The 19,039-nt window shown below is 38.2% G+C and overlaps 1 protein-coding gene across 1 annotated transcript in view; it reads left to right on the top strand.

Annotated features, from left to right (window-relative positions):
- Gulp1 (GULP PTB domain containing engulfment adaptor 1) overlaps nt 1-19,039 on the top strand; it is a 257,448-nt gene that overhangs the window by 145,918 nt on the left and 92,491 nt on the right. Inside the window, exon 2 of the mRNA XM_059278350.1 lies at nt 13,392-13,463. Within this exon, the coding sequence (XP_059134333.1) occupies nt 13,436-13,463 (28 nt within the window). The 5' untranslated portion in view covers nt 13,392-13,435. The remainder of the gene's footprint in view (nt 1-13,391; nt 13,464-19,039) is intronic.

Here is a 19,039-nt window from a genome sequence, read left to right as displayed (position 1 = left end):
ATTTCAAAGGCACTTTGTTTCTATTTAAAGCATATAACTTGCAAGACACTTTTCCTCCCCTCTTTGAATTACAAGCCTGGAAAAATCTCAGCCACAATTGATGTCTAAACTTCAATAGGTAACAATGGCTAGAACACACACACAAACAAACACACACACACACACACACACACACACACACACACACACGAGCACAGACCCGCATTTAGAAATAAAAACACACATTCATACATCTTTGTTTATGTTATATGTGTTTATAGGTCTCATCCACCCATTAAAATTCCCCCCAAATTATGCTCCCTTTTCAGCTTACTTTCTTATTAGAGATGACTATTTGATCTTCTCTCTGCTTTCCTCTTTTCTCAAATATTCACACATCTTAATTGTTTTCACTAAGAGCTAATGACCTGCATCTTATTTAAATGAGAAAACACTACTCAAAAGAGAAATCCTACATCCTTCCCTCACCAAATTACCATTCTGCAAGTAATTCTTTGTATTTCCACAAGTCAACTTTTCTTTGTGTATATGATGTTTGAATTGTTCTGTTTATCTAGGGACTGTCCCTTCACTTGTGAATTTGGCCATATACCTTCATGTGTGTTCAAGACTTTTTCTCCTGTGGTTATCTTCTTTTTTTCTGTATCATCAATTTTTTCTATTTAATTCAAGTTTCTATCTGTGTTGTACATTTGTTGTAATTCAAATGTCTACTGTTTGATCTCATGTCACCTGGTTCCTGTCTTTATTCTTTGCTCCTGTATATAGAGCAAATCTTTAAGTTTTTCTATTTCCTCTGTTCACTTTCTCACTTCTTATTCTCTTATGAAGCAAAACCAGTTAGACTACTTATCAGACTATTATATCCCCCAGACTTTTGACACTGTAGTGTAAAAATCCCAGTATTCTTCATTGTATGGAACTAGTAGCCTTCCCCCCCACCCCCCCAGATTTCTTCTTTGTAGCTGTCACAAATCACTTGCTCATATTTCTTCCTATTGAAAATATTCTTCATTTTGAGGTTGGATGAAGACATTTTCTTCATTCTTTTTTGCCCTTAGTGGATTTGGGTATGAATTATTTTCATATTTTGCCTAGTGGATGGAATGCACTTTGACTAATTATCACTTGACTATTTATTCCCAACTCGCGATCCTAATGTCATTTCTATTGCTGTGATAAAATATCCTAAAGAAAAGCAACTTTAGGGAGGAAGGATTGATTTTGGATTACAAGTTCAGGTTCCAGTGTGTTAGTATAAGGAAGTCACAGCATCAGGTGGTCACATGAAATCCACAGTCAAGAGCAGAGAAAATTGAATGTATCTGTGTTCTTGCACCTCAGGTAGCTTCTTTCTTTCTTATACTACTCAGAGCCCCATGTCTGTAGGATGTCACCACCCACAGACATGGCAGCAGGTGAATCTCCTCTCTCTCAAATGTGGACCTATATGGAATTTTGTTGTGGAATATCCATTATACTGTGTGAAGTTGTATCACATCTTCACATCTGTGCTTGGCTTAATAAAGAGCTAAATGGCCAGTAGCTAGGCAGGAAGAGGTTAGGTAGGACTTCTGGATACAGAAAGGACTTAGAGAGGAAGAAAAGCAGGGTTGCCAGCCAGATGCAGAGGAAGCAGGACATGCAGGAGGAGAAATAAAAGCCATGAGCCACATGGTAGTATGCAGATTAACATAAATGGTTAATTTAAGTTTTAAGCTTAAGCTAAGGCCAAGCTCCCATAATTAAGAAGTCTCTGTGTCATTATTGAGGACCTGTCTGGTGGGACAGAGAAAAACTCATTACAGAATTTGTTAGGATTCATACCCAATAATGGAGATTTTTTTATTTATATGCCTGTGAATCCTAAATTTGTTTAACTACTGGACCTTAGATTGTGTCAAGTTGATATTTAAGACTCGCCAGCACATTCTTAACTGAGCCATCATCTGTAAGCTGGATACTTTGTCATCATGTATACGTCCCTACCTTACCTACCATCCCACAAACCTTAAATCAGCCACTCATTTTGAGCTGTCCAATTGGCATCTCGGAATGACCATTTCCTAAAGAGAAGCCTTTTTAAAAGTCCCTCTCCCACCTCTCTCTCTGTCTCAACTGTGTGTGTGTGTGTGTGTGTGTGCGCGCGCGCGCGTGTGAATTTATTTATGGGTGTGTGCAAAAGAGTAAGCCTGAATGGTCGGAGAGGACAGAAGGGGGTGCCAAGCCTCAGAGCTGTAGTCACAGGCAGCTGCAGGCAGGCTGCCTGACCTGCAGGTAGTTACTGGGATCTGAACTCTGTCCTCATGGTTGTGTAGCAAGCACTGCTTTTGTTTTGTTCTGTTTTGTTTTTGAGAGAAGGTTTTTCTGTGTTGCCCTGCTGTACTGGAACTCACTCTGTAGACCGGGCTGGCCTTGAACTCACACCAATCTGCCTGCCTGTGCCTCCTGAGTGTGTCATCACCACCTGGCTAGCAAGTACTCTTAACCACATAGTCAGGTCTCTAGCCCTCCAGTGAAAAGTCTTGAATTCCTCTTCAAATTTTGCCTTTTCCAAGCACACATTCTTTATTTGTAACATCGTTCATTTTAAAATAAGTGGCTGTTATTCTTCAGTTCTCTCCCTCTTTTCTTCAACATTCATCCATCAGTTTAGACCAATCATCTCTCCCTTTGAAACAGACATAAACAGAACTTCAGAGGGCCTGAGGATATAATACAGTGAGAAAGCAACCAAAATGTCAAGAAATTTGTGGCACAAGTTGAAAAAGAAATCTGTAACTTGTATGCTTTAAGCAATGGTGGATGGCAATGGCACCCATTCTCATGAGTCGGAAGAACTGAGTTTTTACTGGAACAAAAAGCAAAGATACATGAGCTAAAGTGCAGTTTCTGTTCCCTCCAGAAACGAGTAAAGAAAACCATGGACTGGGTTCTGACTGAGTGCTGAGACTTCAGTCTCCAGCTTCCAGTCACCATTGCTCAGTTCTAGAAGAAACTGAAGGACCAGGTAAGAAGAAAAGGCTGACATCAGTTATCTCATTCAAAGGAAGGAGCAACATACTCTTTTAAGATCTAAATTAAGAGCAGAAAGTGTTTGAAAAGCTCCTGTGGGGTATCAAAGAATCTGAATAAAAGGAATGCTGAATAGCACCATCTCAATCTAGATGACTTTGGTTCCCTAGCATCAAAGAAGCCCATGCCTTTTCCTGTCTTCAAAGACTGGACTCTGATACCAACTCAAATGTATCACATGACTTTGGATACCCTGGTGAGCAAATCAGTTAGAATAGCAGACAATTGCCAGCTTTCTATTAAGGTGTATTTATTGACTTTACCCACAAAGTATTGAAAAAAATGTTTATTTCTTAGCTCATTGGAAACAATAGTTATTGACTATTTCTGTTCAAGGTCATCATCTTTTTCCAGAATTTTAATGTTTCATTACATTTCTCCATGTTTACCATGGTTATTCAGTGTGCTTGTTTGGAATTGAAAATGGCATATGTATTTAATTTTATAATTAATTATCTGGTTCACCATAATTGTTGAAGTCAACATTTTTTCCTATGGTTTGTTGATGTTTTTTATGCTCTCTGTTGTTACTTTAAGCTGATTATTCTGCATAGTACTACATGATGTACATCTAAAACCTTTTTCTTATTCTCTCTGCTAGAGATGGACTTCTGGGTAGCAACTCTTCAGTAACACACTGGACACCCTGGTGAAATTACACATGCCTTTTGTGGGGTCTGTGTAAACTCTGTTGGAATACATACCCAATAATGGAGATTTTGATTTATATGTATATGAACACTAAATTTATTTAAGTACCGTAGACTGTTCTTCAAATAAGCCACACTAGTTAGAGGTTGTCAACCGTGGCTGAAAACAACTCTGTTCCAGTTCTGTTTCACTCTAGCTGTGCTTTAGAACTAACTGAAGGACATTATTCTTGAATGCATAACTAGAAGCCCACCTTCTCATTTAAATAGGTTGAAGGAATCCTTGGCAACAAACACACTAAGTATCTCGCAGGTAACTGTTGATTCGAAGTTCAAAGGATGCTTTGCTTGAAGTGAAGCCGTTTGTCAAAATCTTGTTTCCTCACTAGTGTAGAATACATTCCCTATTAAGTTTGTGAGAGTTAATGTAGTTTAAAATCCGCGCTTTCTAATTACCAGTAACATAGGCATCTGCTTGTTTGCCTCTTGGATACTCAGTTTACTTGCGTGTCTATAAGTTGACGATTTTTCTCGTTTGTCCATTTTCTGTGTTGTTACTGTTTTTCTTATTTCATTTTTAGGGGATTCTTTGTGCATTTGTCTAGTTTGCCTTTCCGGTTTTAAAGAACACATATTTTTAAATACTTCCTGAGGTTTTCCAGGGCCAGGTTACTATCCACTAGTACTTTATGAACTATTAATGGATACTTTTTATTGTTTTATCTGGTTCACTTGTTAGTAACATGTTCTTTTCATATTTACAAATATACTTTCCTATTCCTTTAGGTATTTTGACATATACTAGCTACTAGAGAAACATATACATGTACACATGTGTGTATATGCATTTGCATATGTATTTATCTGTAGATTTGCCTATGTATTTATCTGTATGTGTTATTATCAACCAAACCCTGGTTCTTGCACATTGTAGGTAACTATTCTAACCTCTTACATACATTCCCAACTCCAAAAGAAATATTTTTAAAGGTATCAATAAGTAAATGATTATGCTGATCAAACTGACCCGTCCTTTATATCAAGGGGTGAAGTTATCCCTGTATAATTTGACAGAGACTCTGTCAAGGATACTCTAAAGGAAGGATCTCATTATAACCATTAACTACATCTTTTAAATCAATTTAGAAACTTTACTTGATATATAGGAGGTCAGTTCCAGTGCAGGGGATTCTCAGACTCATATTTTTCACTTATACTAAATATTGTAAATAAATTAAAAGTTTGTTTCTTTTTCCTGATTATATTTTCAAAACAGCATGCTTTTAAACTGTTAAATTTTTTTCAGCAAATTTTGGAGGTACATGTTTGTTTTTACATCATCAATAGAATGTGTACTGTTTTAAGAAACTTTATTTGGTTTGTAATTCAACTGATGTTTTTAATAGATATTTCCTACATGCTAAGGATGAAGAAAGTGCTGTCTGTTAGCATTCAGATGCATGTGTTTTTCCAGGGCATCGTTTTCTAATTCATTTGATGGCTGGTTGTAGATAGATATGAAAGCCCTCATTAGTGCAGGGATAAAATGGCTACTTCATTTGAGTGCGCCCCGAAAGGAAGATTTTCAAACTAGTTCAGCAAAGTAGCTTGAGGTTAGTTGCCAGAAAGTTTTCTAAATAGGTTCAGATGCTTTGTCATATAAAAAATAAATCTAGCCTTAAGTAAGAAGAGGCTATTTGAGAGAATTATTTCTCTAAGGAGAGAGGGTCAAATGTGATAGGGAGAACACGCCAGTCACAATGTGAGCAAGTGTAAGGGAGGGAAACCTGGATGCAGGGTAGGCTGAGGTGAAGAAGGCTGTGATTTGGGACAGTATATGTGAGAATGTTTCACCTTCAGGTTAGCAGTCAGCAGGTCAGGAAAGAAGGGTTGTGAATGATGGGATTGTGTGCGAGTCTCACATCTTGGAATCCTGAGCCAAAGAGACATTAATGAAATTTGATTAAGAAAAGGTAGCACATGTTTTTCCAGTCCTGTGCGCAAGTGGTTCAGCTAACCATTTCTAGAGTGAAGAAAAGGGTTTTGGAGAGTCACAATTGCTTATGCTTACTACAGAGAGAACCCTGAATCTCACCTAAGCCACCTGAGAAATGGTCTTTGCTGTGTTTGGACTTAGAAGAGAAGGGGAAGTTTCTTGAAGTTTTGTTTGTTTCCAGAATCACAGGCTCTGGGTCAAGTACATTACTTCCAAACAGGTGACAAAGAGAAATGTTTTATCAGTTATAATTGAAGCATTAGTAGGTGAGCAATATAGAAAACTAACAAATTTGAGCTTACTATGGCCACATTAAAGTTAAAAGGAAAATGGTCATGGTAGCAGTGGCAAAAGCAGAAGGCGTTCTTTGCTCTGTCCAAGTAGTCCTGTGTGCAGGCCTGAGCAATGCATCAGTCCTTGTTTCCAACAGCGAGGAAAGCATTAATATCTGAAGACTTCCTCTCCCCCATACCTTGGTTTCATCTCAGGAAATGGCTTCATTATTCTGGACACCCACTTAAGCTGGACAAGATATGTTTTGTGGGGCTGTTTTGAAAGCTGGCAAAAAGTAATCTCAAACCTTTGCCCAGACCTAAGTTCTTTACATCTCAGTGAACTGCTATATAGTTATAACAGTCATTCTGCTGTGTAATGTTCTTATGAGCTGATTATGATAACATGGTTCTATTAAATTAAGAAAGAAATCCCAAAGAAATTGATGAATGATTATAATATTTAAATTTAAAAAGTAATCCCTTCTATGTTTATCTTAAAAGTCATTAAAGTATCTATAAAATGACTAAAGAAGTAAGTTCAGACATTTATCATTACTGAGTTTTAACATTTAGGAAATGTTTAGTGTAATTTAAAAACTGTGCCTGTTGTCCAAGTGCCAGTGTATCAACACTTTTACGAAGGAAAAAGATTCAAATATCAACTTCCTTTCAAGTGCAACACCCCAGTGACACATGGAAAATTTGAAACTCAATACAGAGTTTATACTATTGTTTTATGGGTAGAGATTAAATAGAATGCATAGTTTAGTCTTAGAAATCTATAGTCGTTAGTTTTAAACTCTAACATCATTAACTATGCAACCATACTGTTAAATCTAGTCTTTCAGAAGAATTCGGGAGGTTTGCCAAAGATAGCTTTACCTCTGAAGTTGAATCTGACAGTTCTCAGTTATTAGGATACAGATACAGAAGCATTTGGTGAAATGACCAAGGCTGCAGGTTTAATAAGTTACAGTACGTTGTGTGCATCTGAGATAAGGATAAGGGAGCACAGGAGTGTGCACACTGTTGCAATAAAATAGCTGTGATTTTTTAAAGTAGATTTAGTATTGCTTGGGATTTCTGCAAAGAACAAAGTTTGTGCTTCAGAAGGAAACATCCCGTGTGCGGTCTTCCCCAAGCTACACAAGTCAAGTATGCGATAAATATTTATTTCAGCACAGACAATTGTGTTTCCTATTAAATATTTCATTAGTCTTTGGGAATATTTTTCTTAGTGATATTATTTTCTGTGTAAGTATCTCATTTTAATTACACAGCTGACTTTCATTAAGGACACAACTTCATAATGAAAACCTAGGAAGAAAATAGTTTAATTGACATTGGAAAGAATCATAATGAAAACCTCAATGTGTAACTACTGAAACATAGCCAGAGCCTGAGAACCTTAGCTCAGGATACCACAGACACTGAAGTACATGTGTGAGGATCAAGTTTACATTGGCAGGAAAGAGACTGCTCTGACAATTGTGTGTTTCTTCTGGTCCTAAGGACGTGGGAGCCCATAAAAGTCTTCACCTGGAGACTTGAGTGGTGGAGCCCCTCCAGGCTGATACCAGAGAACAAGCACAGTGTTCTAGTCACTGGATAACTACACAGCCTTTTGTGATATGCCAGCATTGGCTCAAGATCTCATTGTACAATGTGAGAGTCACAGCTGTAGAAATGACTTTTGATGTGCCTTACCAAAATTCTCTTAGAAAAGAAACTGTCCTCACCCCAGGATGGGGGATGAGAACGTAGGGGAATGGGAGGTCCACACTGGGACAGGGACAGAGTGGGAAAGCAAGGAAAGAGATTGTATGATAAATGAAGACATCATGGGGATAGGGAGAAACAGGGTGCTAGGGAAGTTCCCAGGAATCCACAAAGATGACCCCAACATAGACTACTGGCAATAGTCGAGAAGGTGCCTGAACTGGCCTACTCTGGTGATCCGATGGCTGAATACCCTGACTGTCATCATAGAGCCCTCATCCAGTAACTGATGGCAGCAGATGCAGAGGTCCATGGCTGGGTGCCAGGCCGAGCTCCAGGAGTCCAATCAACGAGAAAGAGGAGGGATTCTATGAGCAAGGGACATCGAGATCATGATGGGAAAATGTACAGAGACAACCATCCAAACTAGTGGAGAAGCAAAAACTGTAGACCAATAGCTGAGGAGCCCCCATGGTACTAAACTAGGCCCTCTGGATAAGTGAGACAATTGTTTAGCTTGAACTGTTTAGGGGGGGTCCCAGGCAGTGGGATCTGGACCCGCCCCTGGTGCATGATTCGGCTTTTTGGAGCCTAGTGCCTATGGTGAAACACTTTGTACAGCCTTAATGCAGGGAGGAAGGGCCTGGACCTACCTCAACTGAATGTACCAGACTCTACTGACACCCCATTTGCCTTGGAGGAGGTGGGAATGGGGGATGGGCCGGAGGTTGATATGTTAAATAAATAGAAAAATCTCTTAATAATAAAAAAAAAAAGAAAAGAAATGAGGCCATTTAAACTCATGAATTTAAATGCCAGGAAAGATAGGGTACATATTATCACTTTTCTTTTTGATTAATTAAACCAAGAACACAGATGCACCTCTTAGTCTATTTTGTGCTCCATCAACTGATGCAGACCATGCTAAAACAGAGGTCTGGCGAGGGGCAGGAGGTGTTCTAAAGGCTCGCGGTAGGCTAGGAGCTCCATGCACACAATCACCAAGTGCCACCCACATATTACCCCTCTGCCAGAGTCAGGCATTCCTTTTCACACTTCAGCTTTTGACGGTCTGGGAAGTTATCTACTCACATCCTTTCTGAGGCTTTCCCCGGAACGAGACAGTCACCTCATGGTCCATCTTTGCATGCTCATCTTTCATTGGGTTTCTGCCTCTTCACAGAGTCCCATGCCCACTCTCTCCTACCTCCAAATATGGTTAAGAATTTGGAAGCAGGGACCCTGTCATATTTGTTTTTTTATCTTGATAGACTTGTAGTGCATCCTATCTAATGTCCCAAAACATATCTATGGAAATAGCAAATATTTTTATGAATGTAATCAGGTCCAGGTCACCCCTGTGCTAGAGGAAGCAGATGATAAGCATACATGTATTTCCAATTACAGAATTTAGAGGACACTTCTGTACTACCTGGCTTGGCATGAGGTTTGTTTGTGCACTGAGTTTGTTTTTTTGTTTTGTTTTGTTTCTTGCTGTCACTTAGATTTGATCTATCTATAAGTGCAAAGCTGCTTGCAACATACAGGCATAAAATATGAAGAATATTCTAAGATGTCTCATTATTGGGGGATTTCAGCAGAGAACCTTTACAACAGACACTAATTGCATCAAGACAAGCATCCCAAACAGGCTGTGTTATGTTAACAGGATGTAGATGCTATTACCCTTTGCACACTAGCCAGTTCCAATAGTTCTAGTACCTGCTTTGTATCACTTTCGAGTGTGGAATTAATTCAGGGTCTGCGATTGCCTGGCATCTTCTAACAACTGCTTCACAGACTTGCATTTTCACAAATGTGTAAAAGACTCTAGAGTACAATTGAAATGTATCTTTATTATTCAAAAAGGAAGCTTTTGTTTTGTATTTCTCCAAGTTTACCTTGCTACCTATAATTGAACATTGAATTAAACAACATTTAATTATAATGGCATCCTCTTTGTGAACAACAAGATCTTAAAGTGACTTTCATCTATTAACCTCATGTGTGTTTTAATCAGTTTTTAATATTTCAAAACCATTTCTGGAATGTTGATTCCAAATGGAATCACGAGGGTAAAAATGAAATCCAGAACCATTTTACAAGTTCTAATATTAAATCTACATCTAGTTTCCATAATTATAACAATATGGTTTGATTTTTAAAAACAAAAACTTCAATACCAGTTTGATAAGCAGAAAACTGCTTTTCCTTAAAAGGCTGCCTGCCCTCTTTAAAACTTTTAAACCAGCTGTAAATATCAGTGGTTTAGTTTCTGCCCAATATGTTGTTTATTTAAGCAATGTTGGTTGACTCTATATATCTTTAAATATTTTACTCATAAACTAAAATAAATTAATATAATGCAGCCTCTGTGTTTCATCTGTTGTTAATAGGTTGTAAAAAAATGTAAGATAAAAATGGTCTAGTTAGATCTAATGTCTGTTTATCTCCTCTGACCTGCTGTCCTCTCCAGTCCTTCACTCCATCTTCTACTGCGTCTCCCTTACTTACCTCTTCCTTCTCACTGGATGCTTTTAAGATTTATTTTTCCATTGGAAGCTTTAAGCAACTGAATGATGTGCATCATGGTGCAGGTTTTGTATTGTTTTATACGTTTGGGGTTTGTTGAGCTTCTTGGATCTGTGGGTCTATAGTTTCACCAAGTTTGAAAACGTCTCACCCTTTATTGCTTCAATACTCCCTTTCCTCTTCACCTCTCTGACTGCAGGAAGTATTCCACCACTTAGTTTTCCCACAGTCCAGAATCTGTCTTCTCTCCTTCCCAACTTCCTCCTTCCCTTTTTTCCTCCTCTCCTTGTAGCCTTTCCTTCTCTGTTTCAGTCTGGCCTTTATGCCTGTGTCTTCAGTTCCACTCTTTCCACCACACTTTCTCACTTGCCACTAATTCTTACTACAAGTTTGGGGAAAATACATCTGTCGTTATGTCCATAGAGCCTTGATTTTAGCCTGGGCTTCTTCACATGAGAGCAGGTCAAAGAAGTTCTCCCATATCCATCATCCTTTCTCTCTGGGGTCAGCTTTCCTTGATTTTTCTCTTTATTTTGGCTTTGTTGTGCTCCTGATTCTGGAAAGTTTATATGGATTTTACTTTCCTGGATGGTGAATAATTCTCTAATTGTTAACATATTCTTGAGTATACATTTGAGATGAGAATGTTCTTGGGAATGGTTTTATTTGGGGGGGAGGTCTTCCTTTTAGTTTGTTAGTTTTAATTCTGGCTTTATTCTTTCTGCACTGATCAAGTGAGACATTTCTCATGAATATAATTCTCTTGAAATTGGTTTCTCTCATTGCTCATTGCCGTTGTCTTCTGTGTGATGGCCCTGTTCTCTCTGAACTTCAAGGGTGGTTCTTCAGATTATCTGTCAGAGGAGTTTCTGCATGGACCTCTAGACTTTCTTCTCAAGTACTCTGAAATGAACAGTTATAGATCTTGGTTTCAGGGGAGATTGTTCACATATGACTGGGTTGCATCTCGCTGGACTACAAATTCATCTTTTAAGTAAGTAGAGAAAGTATTTAGAAAATGAGATTAATGAGAGATGTTGTACAGTCCAACGTTTTAAGGGCTTGTCTGAGTGTTGAGAGTACCCCCGGAAGAGTAGCTTCTATGCTGACTGACATAGTCAGGATGAACGGCTTGACACACTTATCACGAGAAAAAGACTGACTTATGTGGTAGGGGAAGTGTTTCCAGGGTTGTAGTTAGTTCTTGGTCTTTCTCTGTTGTCAACTGCACTCTTTGGAAAGGCTTTACCGCAAATCCCTTGCTCTCTTGATGTTTGGAAGATGGAAGCACACAGAACTGGGATATTCAGTTGAACTCCCATTGATTCCTGTGATCAGGATTGTCATACAAGACAGATAAAGATAAACATTGTGTAGTACTATGAGGGACAGAGTTAAGTGCAATATGTCAGCCCAAAGTCCTCCAACGCATGCATATTGTTTGTTATATTCATCTGTAAACTTAAGAAGAGGGTTACTTTTCTTCTGAACTTGTTAAAAACAAATGCAATCAGTTTTATCTTCTTAACAACAGAGATAGAAAGGGAAAAAAAACATGCTTTTAAAACTAAAATTATTTTATAAATACATTCACACATACAGTCACTTGGCTGGGGGACTTTTTGTTGTGCAAAAGGGGCTGTCCAACTCAGACAATTCATTTTACTCAGGTAATGTTTTATTAAACAGGTATTTTAATTTCATATGATTGAAGTAGTGGTAAAAATGGCAATGTGAGTTATGAAAGAACAGTGTGTTTCAATTCCAAAGTGTTTTTTGAGTTACCTAGGAATATTCTGGCAGCATTAACTAAATTTTACTAAACGTAAAGACCAATGTAACATCAGTTCGGGAGTGTCTGCCTCTTAAAGAAAACACTCCTTCCACTTTCATCCCTAAACTTAACTCTTCCTGAGCCTCCAAATAGAGATTCTAACCTTAAAGTCCTCATAAACTGTTAATGTGCAGTATCACTGAGAAGGTATCTAGAAGTAATTTTTACATGAAAACATTAGCTGAATAAAATGAAGTGTCTCAGTTGGACAGCCGTTTTGCAATATAACAAACAATATGCATGCCTTGAAAGACTTTGAGCTGACATATTACACTTAACACTGTCCCTCATAGTATTACATAATGTTTATCTTTATCTATTGCCTTGTGGGACTAGGTGGACAATTGCTTGTTGAGTATTTAACATTTTTTAATTTATTTTTTTATTATATTTATTTTTTAAATTTACAGTTCAGTTCTATATATCAGCCACGGATTCCCTTGTTCTCCCCCCTCCCAGCCCACCCCCCATTCCCACCTCCTCCAGGGCAAAGCCTTCCCCGCGGACTGAGATCAACCTGGTAGACTCAGTCCAGGCAGGTCTGTGGAAGTCCGTTCTCGGGTTCATCGTGGCTTTACCCAGCAGGTCCGAATAGAGGATGATTTAGGACCACGGGCCTGAGTGCAGGTGTCTGAGATGGTCTGCACTTGGCAGTGCTGGGGGAGGAGGTCTTTTGCACCACCCCTTGGCGTCTATAAAAACCCTGGGGCAGAGACTGTTGGGCCCTCTCGAGGCTATCCTTTATTTTCTATCTGTTTATCTCTGCAAGATTCTCTGCAATAAATCCTTCTATCTAATATTTCCTGCTCTCGCTCTCAAGAAAACTCTGGGGAACTGTGGGGGTGGGTGGGTAAACGCCCCACACAGGTCCAGTCCCCTCCTCCCAGGCCGAGCCAAGCGACCCTGCATAGGCCCCAGGTTTCAAACAGCCAACTCATGCAATGAACACAGGACCCAGTCCCACTGCCTGGATGCCTCCTAAACAGATCAAGCCAATCAACTGTCTCACTCATTCAGAGGGCCTGATCCAGTTGGGGGCTTCTCAGCCATTGGTTCATAGTTCATGTGTTTCTATTCGTTTGGCTGGGTATTTAACATTTTTTAAAAGCTCTGTAATTTAAAATGCACTAAGAACTGAGTGTAGCAGTGTATACTATAATCCCAGCATTTGTGAGGCTGAGGCAAGAAGACTGCCCTGAATTTGAAGCCAGATTGGGCTACATAGCAAGACTTTTTCTCAAAAAAGCAAACCAAAACTTTTGTAAACACAGAGGATGTTGGTCAGCAATGCTTCATTTATTTTTTAACAGGATACTGAGTGTTACTGAGCTGAACAGTTGGGAGGACCCACATCATGAACCGTGCTTTCAGCAGGAAGAAAGGTAAGAGAACTTGAGAATCAAATCAATATTACTAATAAAGAAGAAATAAGACATTAGCTTTTCCTATTTATCAAGCCAATAGAGTTTTATTAGAACAATTTATGTCTGCAAGAACTACTTATTAATACATTTTGGTTATACCCTAATTAAATTGTAGGTTTAATATGCTAAGTTCATAACACATATGAACATATTATATGTTCTCTAGCAACTGTATGCTATATTGTGAAATTGCATAGAATAAAATGATCTGAAATCTATGATAAGATTACAGATAAGTAATTATAGATTGCATTCTACACTATAAATTTAAATAGGTATTGTAAACTGCCAAAGAAGGGTATAGAAAATCTAATTATTGCATTATTATCTATATACAGTTTTGGAAGTTGACTTTAAGGGTCATGAGTAATAAAAATTGACCCAATAGTAAAAACAACTGAGATTATTTAACATATGGATAATAGATAGTCCAAAACTAGCAACTGCGGCATTAGCGTTCTATTTTATGTTAGTGAAGCTAATTGAAGTATTCTCTACCCAACTCCAGGCTCTCTTTGATTAGTCTAGGATTCAGGCATCCCTTTCTGGCCTAGGAGAGTGAACTTGAACTTTGATCATCTGGCCTCCATGATGCAGGTGTTGGGATTACAGGCATGTACCATTGCACCTGTTTATGAGGTGCTGGGGACAAATTCAGGGCTCCATGCATGCCAGCCAAGCACTTTACTGATGGAACTAAAATGAGCAAAGAATGCCCTGACACATACAACATGACCAGACCAGAAATAAAAGTGGAGATAACTTTAACACTTTCGCAGGAAGTATAGTTGAGAATTCCCTGTATACCATGAGTACTGTTTTTCATTATTTAATTGAAAGGCTATCTTTTCAGCCATGGCATTTGCTGTAATGATAGATAAGTAAGTGTAAACTATAAGGCCACTGATTTAATGAAGAAAAAATTCTAATAAATTTGTGAAGGTGTAATGATATTTAATTACTGTTTGTCATATAAGAGGTGCAAACACTTGGATGTGGTATAGGAGACTAGTGTATTCAGTGGGAATTTACATAATGTGATTTTTTTTTTTTTAAGACAGGGTTTTTCTGGGTAGCTTTGTGCCTTTTCTGAAACTCACTTGGTAGCCCAGGCTGGCCTCAAACTCACAGAGATCCGCCTGACTCTGCCTCCCGACATAATGTGATCTTTAAGACACTGTTCAAACCTGTGAAATCTGGAAAAATCATTTTATTTATTATTCTGAATAAAAGGAAGCAATGTGACATTGATGTCTACAACTTGCTTCTGATTTAAAACCTACTAAAAGAGAAATGGTGTTTACTTTCTATAGTAGCAGAGTCTAGAAACAGCCCTACAACCCTGAAGTGTCTGCAGTAAAATACTTATGTCACAGCTCATCAGCTGGTTCACAAGGACCAGACTTGGTGATACACATAGATCTGATTCCATTGTCTTACTCAATGCTTTAAATCCTCATCTTGAAATAAATATTTACTTGAAAGAGATTTGTGTGCTGGAGAGATGGCTCAGAGGTTAAGAGCACTGACTGCTCTTCCAGAGGTTCTGAGTTCAATTCCCAGCAGCTACATGGTGGCTCACAAACATCTGTAATGACATCTGGTGCCCTCTTCTGGCCTGCATTCATATATGCTGTATACATAATAAATAAATAAATCTTAAAAGAAAGAAAGAAAGAGATTTGTATTGGTTTTCATTGGCAAATCTCAAAGGTCATATTTGAATTCAATGGAACTTGAGTTTGACACATGTGTGCACAGTGGTAGGACAGCCCTGGGTAAATCGGAAATACAGATTTGTAATTTCCTGCATTGCTTTATTGTTCCCCAACTTTCTTCTCCTTCACTTGGTTTTTGAGTTTTATGATTATCCTAGTCAGGAAATTTTTGATCAGTATTTTGTTCTGCCTCTAGGTTAGAACTTAATACCAGACGCTTTACCTTAAGTTTTACTATCAGTAAAACTGATAACACTATTATGTGTTAAAGAGAAATTCACAGAGGGTCTGCTCCTGCTGTTAAACAAGAACACTGTATGCTGAGATTATAGTCTTATACTACCACACCTGGTGTTATGGATGCTGGATGGAACCTAGGCCTTCATACGTGCCAGAAAAGCACACTATCAATGGAGATATATAGCCAACCCTCTGTTCATTCTTCAACCATGAAAAAGTCTGCAAATCATTTTGAGTCATTGAGTTAACAGTTAAAAAGGCATAATCCCCCAAAGTGCTTTAAAGAAAATTTCACAGCTTCATTTAAGTAGGAAATCTGTCCTTCCTCGGCTCAGGTCTGAAAGTCTTCACAGGAAAGGGAGTAGTCTGAGCCTCTGCTCTCTGTTCCCCAGTAGGGCCTTCCCCTTCCACTTACTACCTGCTGTTTTGATTGCTATCAAATGGTGAAGGGTTATTCAGGAGAGGGGAGAGACCAGATCTTGCCTGACTTGGTGGATTCACTTCCTTAGTAAAGAAGATGAATAACAGGGGTCATTTATTTGTGGACACTGATGAAGCCTCATCAAAGCTTCCCTGGGAGATGTTCCCCTCTAGAATCTGTCACGTTTGTTCCCATAGGGTGGTGAGTTTGTGGCTGTTTATTATATAATAAAATATACTTGTATATGCTGGAAAAAATAATAGCATTATGTTTAGGATTATGTTTAGGATTTTAGTTTGAAGTGGAAAACTTCAATTTTATGAGAGAATTCAAGTAATATCTGGAGTAATAATCCCATACTGGGAGACTATCTAATTCAAGTGTTCTTTTCACTAACTAGTATCAGTATGTACTATGCATAGTATTTTAAACAGACAAAAAGGCCCTACATCATGAAGAGCTCATTTCTTATTTCACAGATATCTAGTTTACTTGGTCAATGCACACAATCCCATTCACTGTTCAGGAGTGACAGGTAAAGCCATGACCACCTCGTACCCAAACACAGATGTTATCTTTCCTTTGTTTAGCTCTAGCCCCTTCAGTGATGCTCTTTATAGATGCACTAATGTCTTAGGGCTGCCCAGGGACAGAGAAAATGCTGCATAGATGGGAATCTCATGCTTCTGAGCTATTCTGAAAAACTTCTTAAAAGCTGACTAACATCATAATCATAGGTTAGACTTTAATGATTGCTGTTATTTTATGCCTTTTTTCTGTTAGCATTTTTGGATTGCTTAATTCAAATTGTGTTAAAAAACAAATCTTAGAGCAAAAAAAATGTTAATAAATGTGGCTGATTTCACTTTTGTTTTCTTTAACTTGTCATTTGACATTTTGATGAGTAAATATAATTGTAGTGTTTGGCATTCAAAAATTAAGAGTTATTTTCTTCTTTATGGAAATTTCAATTCTATATCCATTAACTCAGCAACATTTCATATTAAATGTAATATACTATAAGTAGATGCTATTCTTATGTTATGTTTAGCTGTCATTGTACAAAAATAATGAAATTATTACATCTTTCCTGATAAGATCTTAATCTAAATACAGCCTATATTTGATGAGCTAACATTGGAGTGGTTTGGCATTTGTCAGGTATTTTTGAAATGTTGGCATTTCCTTTCATGTGCCTGTTCAATTTGAGTAAGTGATTTTAGTACAATTGGAAGGAATGTGGACATGGTCGAAAATGTCTGTGTTCCTGTTTCTACAACAGTCTCATCTTACTGCTTCTGTGGTTAGACAAGGTGACCAGGGCCAGCAGCTGCACTCTCCTCTCCAGGACTAACAACATCCATGAGTTAACACCAATAGTTTATTCTCTCTCTCTCTCTCTCTCTCTCTCTCTCTCTCTCTCTCTCTCTCTCTCTCTCTCTCTCTCTTTTTTTTTTTTTTGCCAGCATATAAATTTGGCTGGTACTAAGAACTTCTTTAGAAAGCTTTCAAGTTTTGTAAATACTCTACCTAAAAAATAAAGTTATGTATGATAGACAACCCCTAAACTACCATATTGGATGTTGTGGGAATACCGATTTTTGTTAGGAATTGCAGCTTATCCTCTGGAAATTTAATATATGTTTAGTTACATTTCTTGATATGGTGTTGAAATGAAACTTGAAAGCAGCTTATGGATGGAATGATTTATTTTGCTTCACAGTCTGGGGAAGGAGTTTCCATTATGGGTGAGAAGGGTTGAGGTTCACAGTAGTGGACATGCGTGATTGGGATGCTAACATCTCCATGGACTAGGAAGCAAAAGAGAGGCAGCACCAGGGCTTATCTATCTCTCTTTTGTTTCTCTTTAAACATGCAAGAGGCTGGTGACCACTTTTAGGGTGGGGCATCCTTCTTGAGTTAAACCTCTCTGGAAAGTCCCTGAAATACACTAGGATGTGTATCTCCTGGGTGATTCCAAGTCCAATCAAGTTGACAGCAAAAAAAGAAAAATCATATTATGTTCATGTTATCCTGTCTACAGGAACACCCGTGTTCCTACATTCTTTCTAGGTTACTGAGTCTGAGACAGTGACAGACAGGAGCTCTAGTCGTTCAGTGGTAATGACTTGAAGAAAGAATCTCTGTTCTTTCTTCTTCAGGATAGGGATGAACTCTCATGACATTCTATTGTCTAACAGTCTGACATTACGTCATCCTGGGCAGTAGCATGAGATGAATTTTGTAATGAGATGAAAAGAGAAAATGCATATGTTTTCAAATTTCTTAAAGATAAATCTCCGACATTTCTACTGTCTCAGTGTGTAATACTTAATTTACAGTGTTCTTAATTTTGTGAGACAGAGTCTCACTTTGTAGTCAAGTTGTGTGGCAGTTCATTATGTAGCCCAGGCAGTCCCTCAAACTTATAGTCATCCCCCTGACCTGGCCTCTTGAGTTCAGAAATTATGGGAATGAGCAACCAGGCCTAGCAAATTTATTTGTATATATAATGTATGTGTACAAGTGTGTGTACATGTGTGTGTGCATGAGTGTATACATACGTGTGCATGTTTAGAGGACAGGCATTAATGTCAGATGCCTAAATCACTGTTAACCTTATTTTTTTGAGATAGGATCTCTCATTAACATGGAGCTTACCCATTGGTTACATTGGCTGTACAGAAGTCCTAGGGATTCTCTGCTCTTCATCTTTCCAAGATCTAGTGATACAGCTGTGAGCTGCAGTGCCTACCTCTTTACATGAGTGCTGGAAATCTGAACTCATATCTTCATATGTGTTCAACAAGCACTTTACCAACCGAGGCATCTCCCCAGCTATTATTTTAAAGCCTTTAATGTAAAAAAGCAAGACTATTTAAAAATTTTTTAAAAAGCTATTCTTGAATTAGTCATATTTACTAGTAATCATAAAAAGTATAAATAACATGGGAATCTATTCAATAAGGTTTTTGAAAAAGATTAATTTACGTTTACTACATTTGCATTAGTGTATGTGTACCACATGCATGCCTGGTCCCTCTGGAAGCCAGAAGAGGACATCAGATTCTCTGGAGCTGGAGTTGCCATCATTTTATGAGTCACTGTATAGGTGCTGGGAACTGAACCCAAGTCCTCTGCAAGAGCAGCAAGTG

The sequence above is a fragment of the Peromyscus eremicus genome, chromosome 13 (genome assembly GCF_949786415.1).
Source record: "Peromyscus eremicus chromosome 13, PerEre_H2_v1, whole genome shotgun sequence".
NCBI lineage: Eukaryota > Metazoa > Chordata > Mammalia > Rodentia > Cricetidae > Peromyscus > Peromyscus eremicus.
This window is presented reverse-complemented; position numbering and strand designations above follow the sequence as displayed.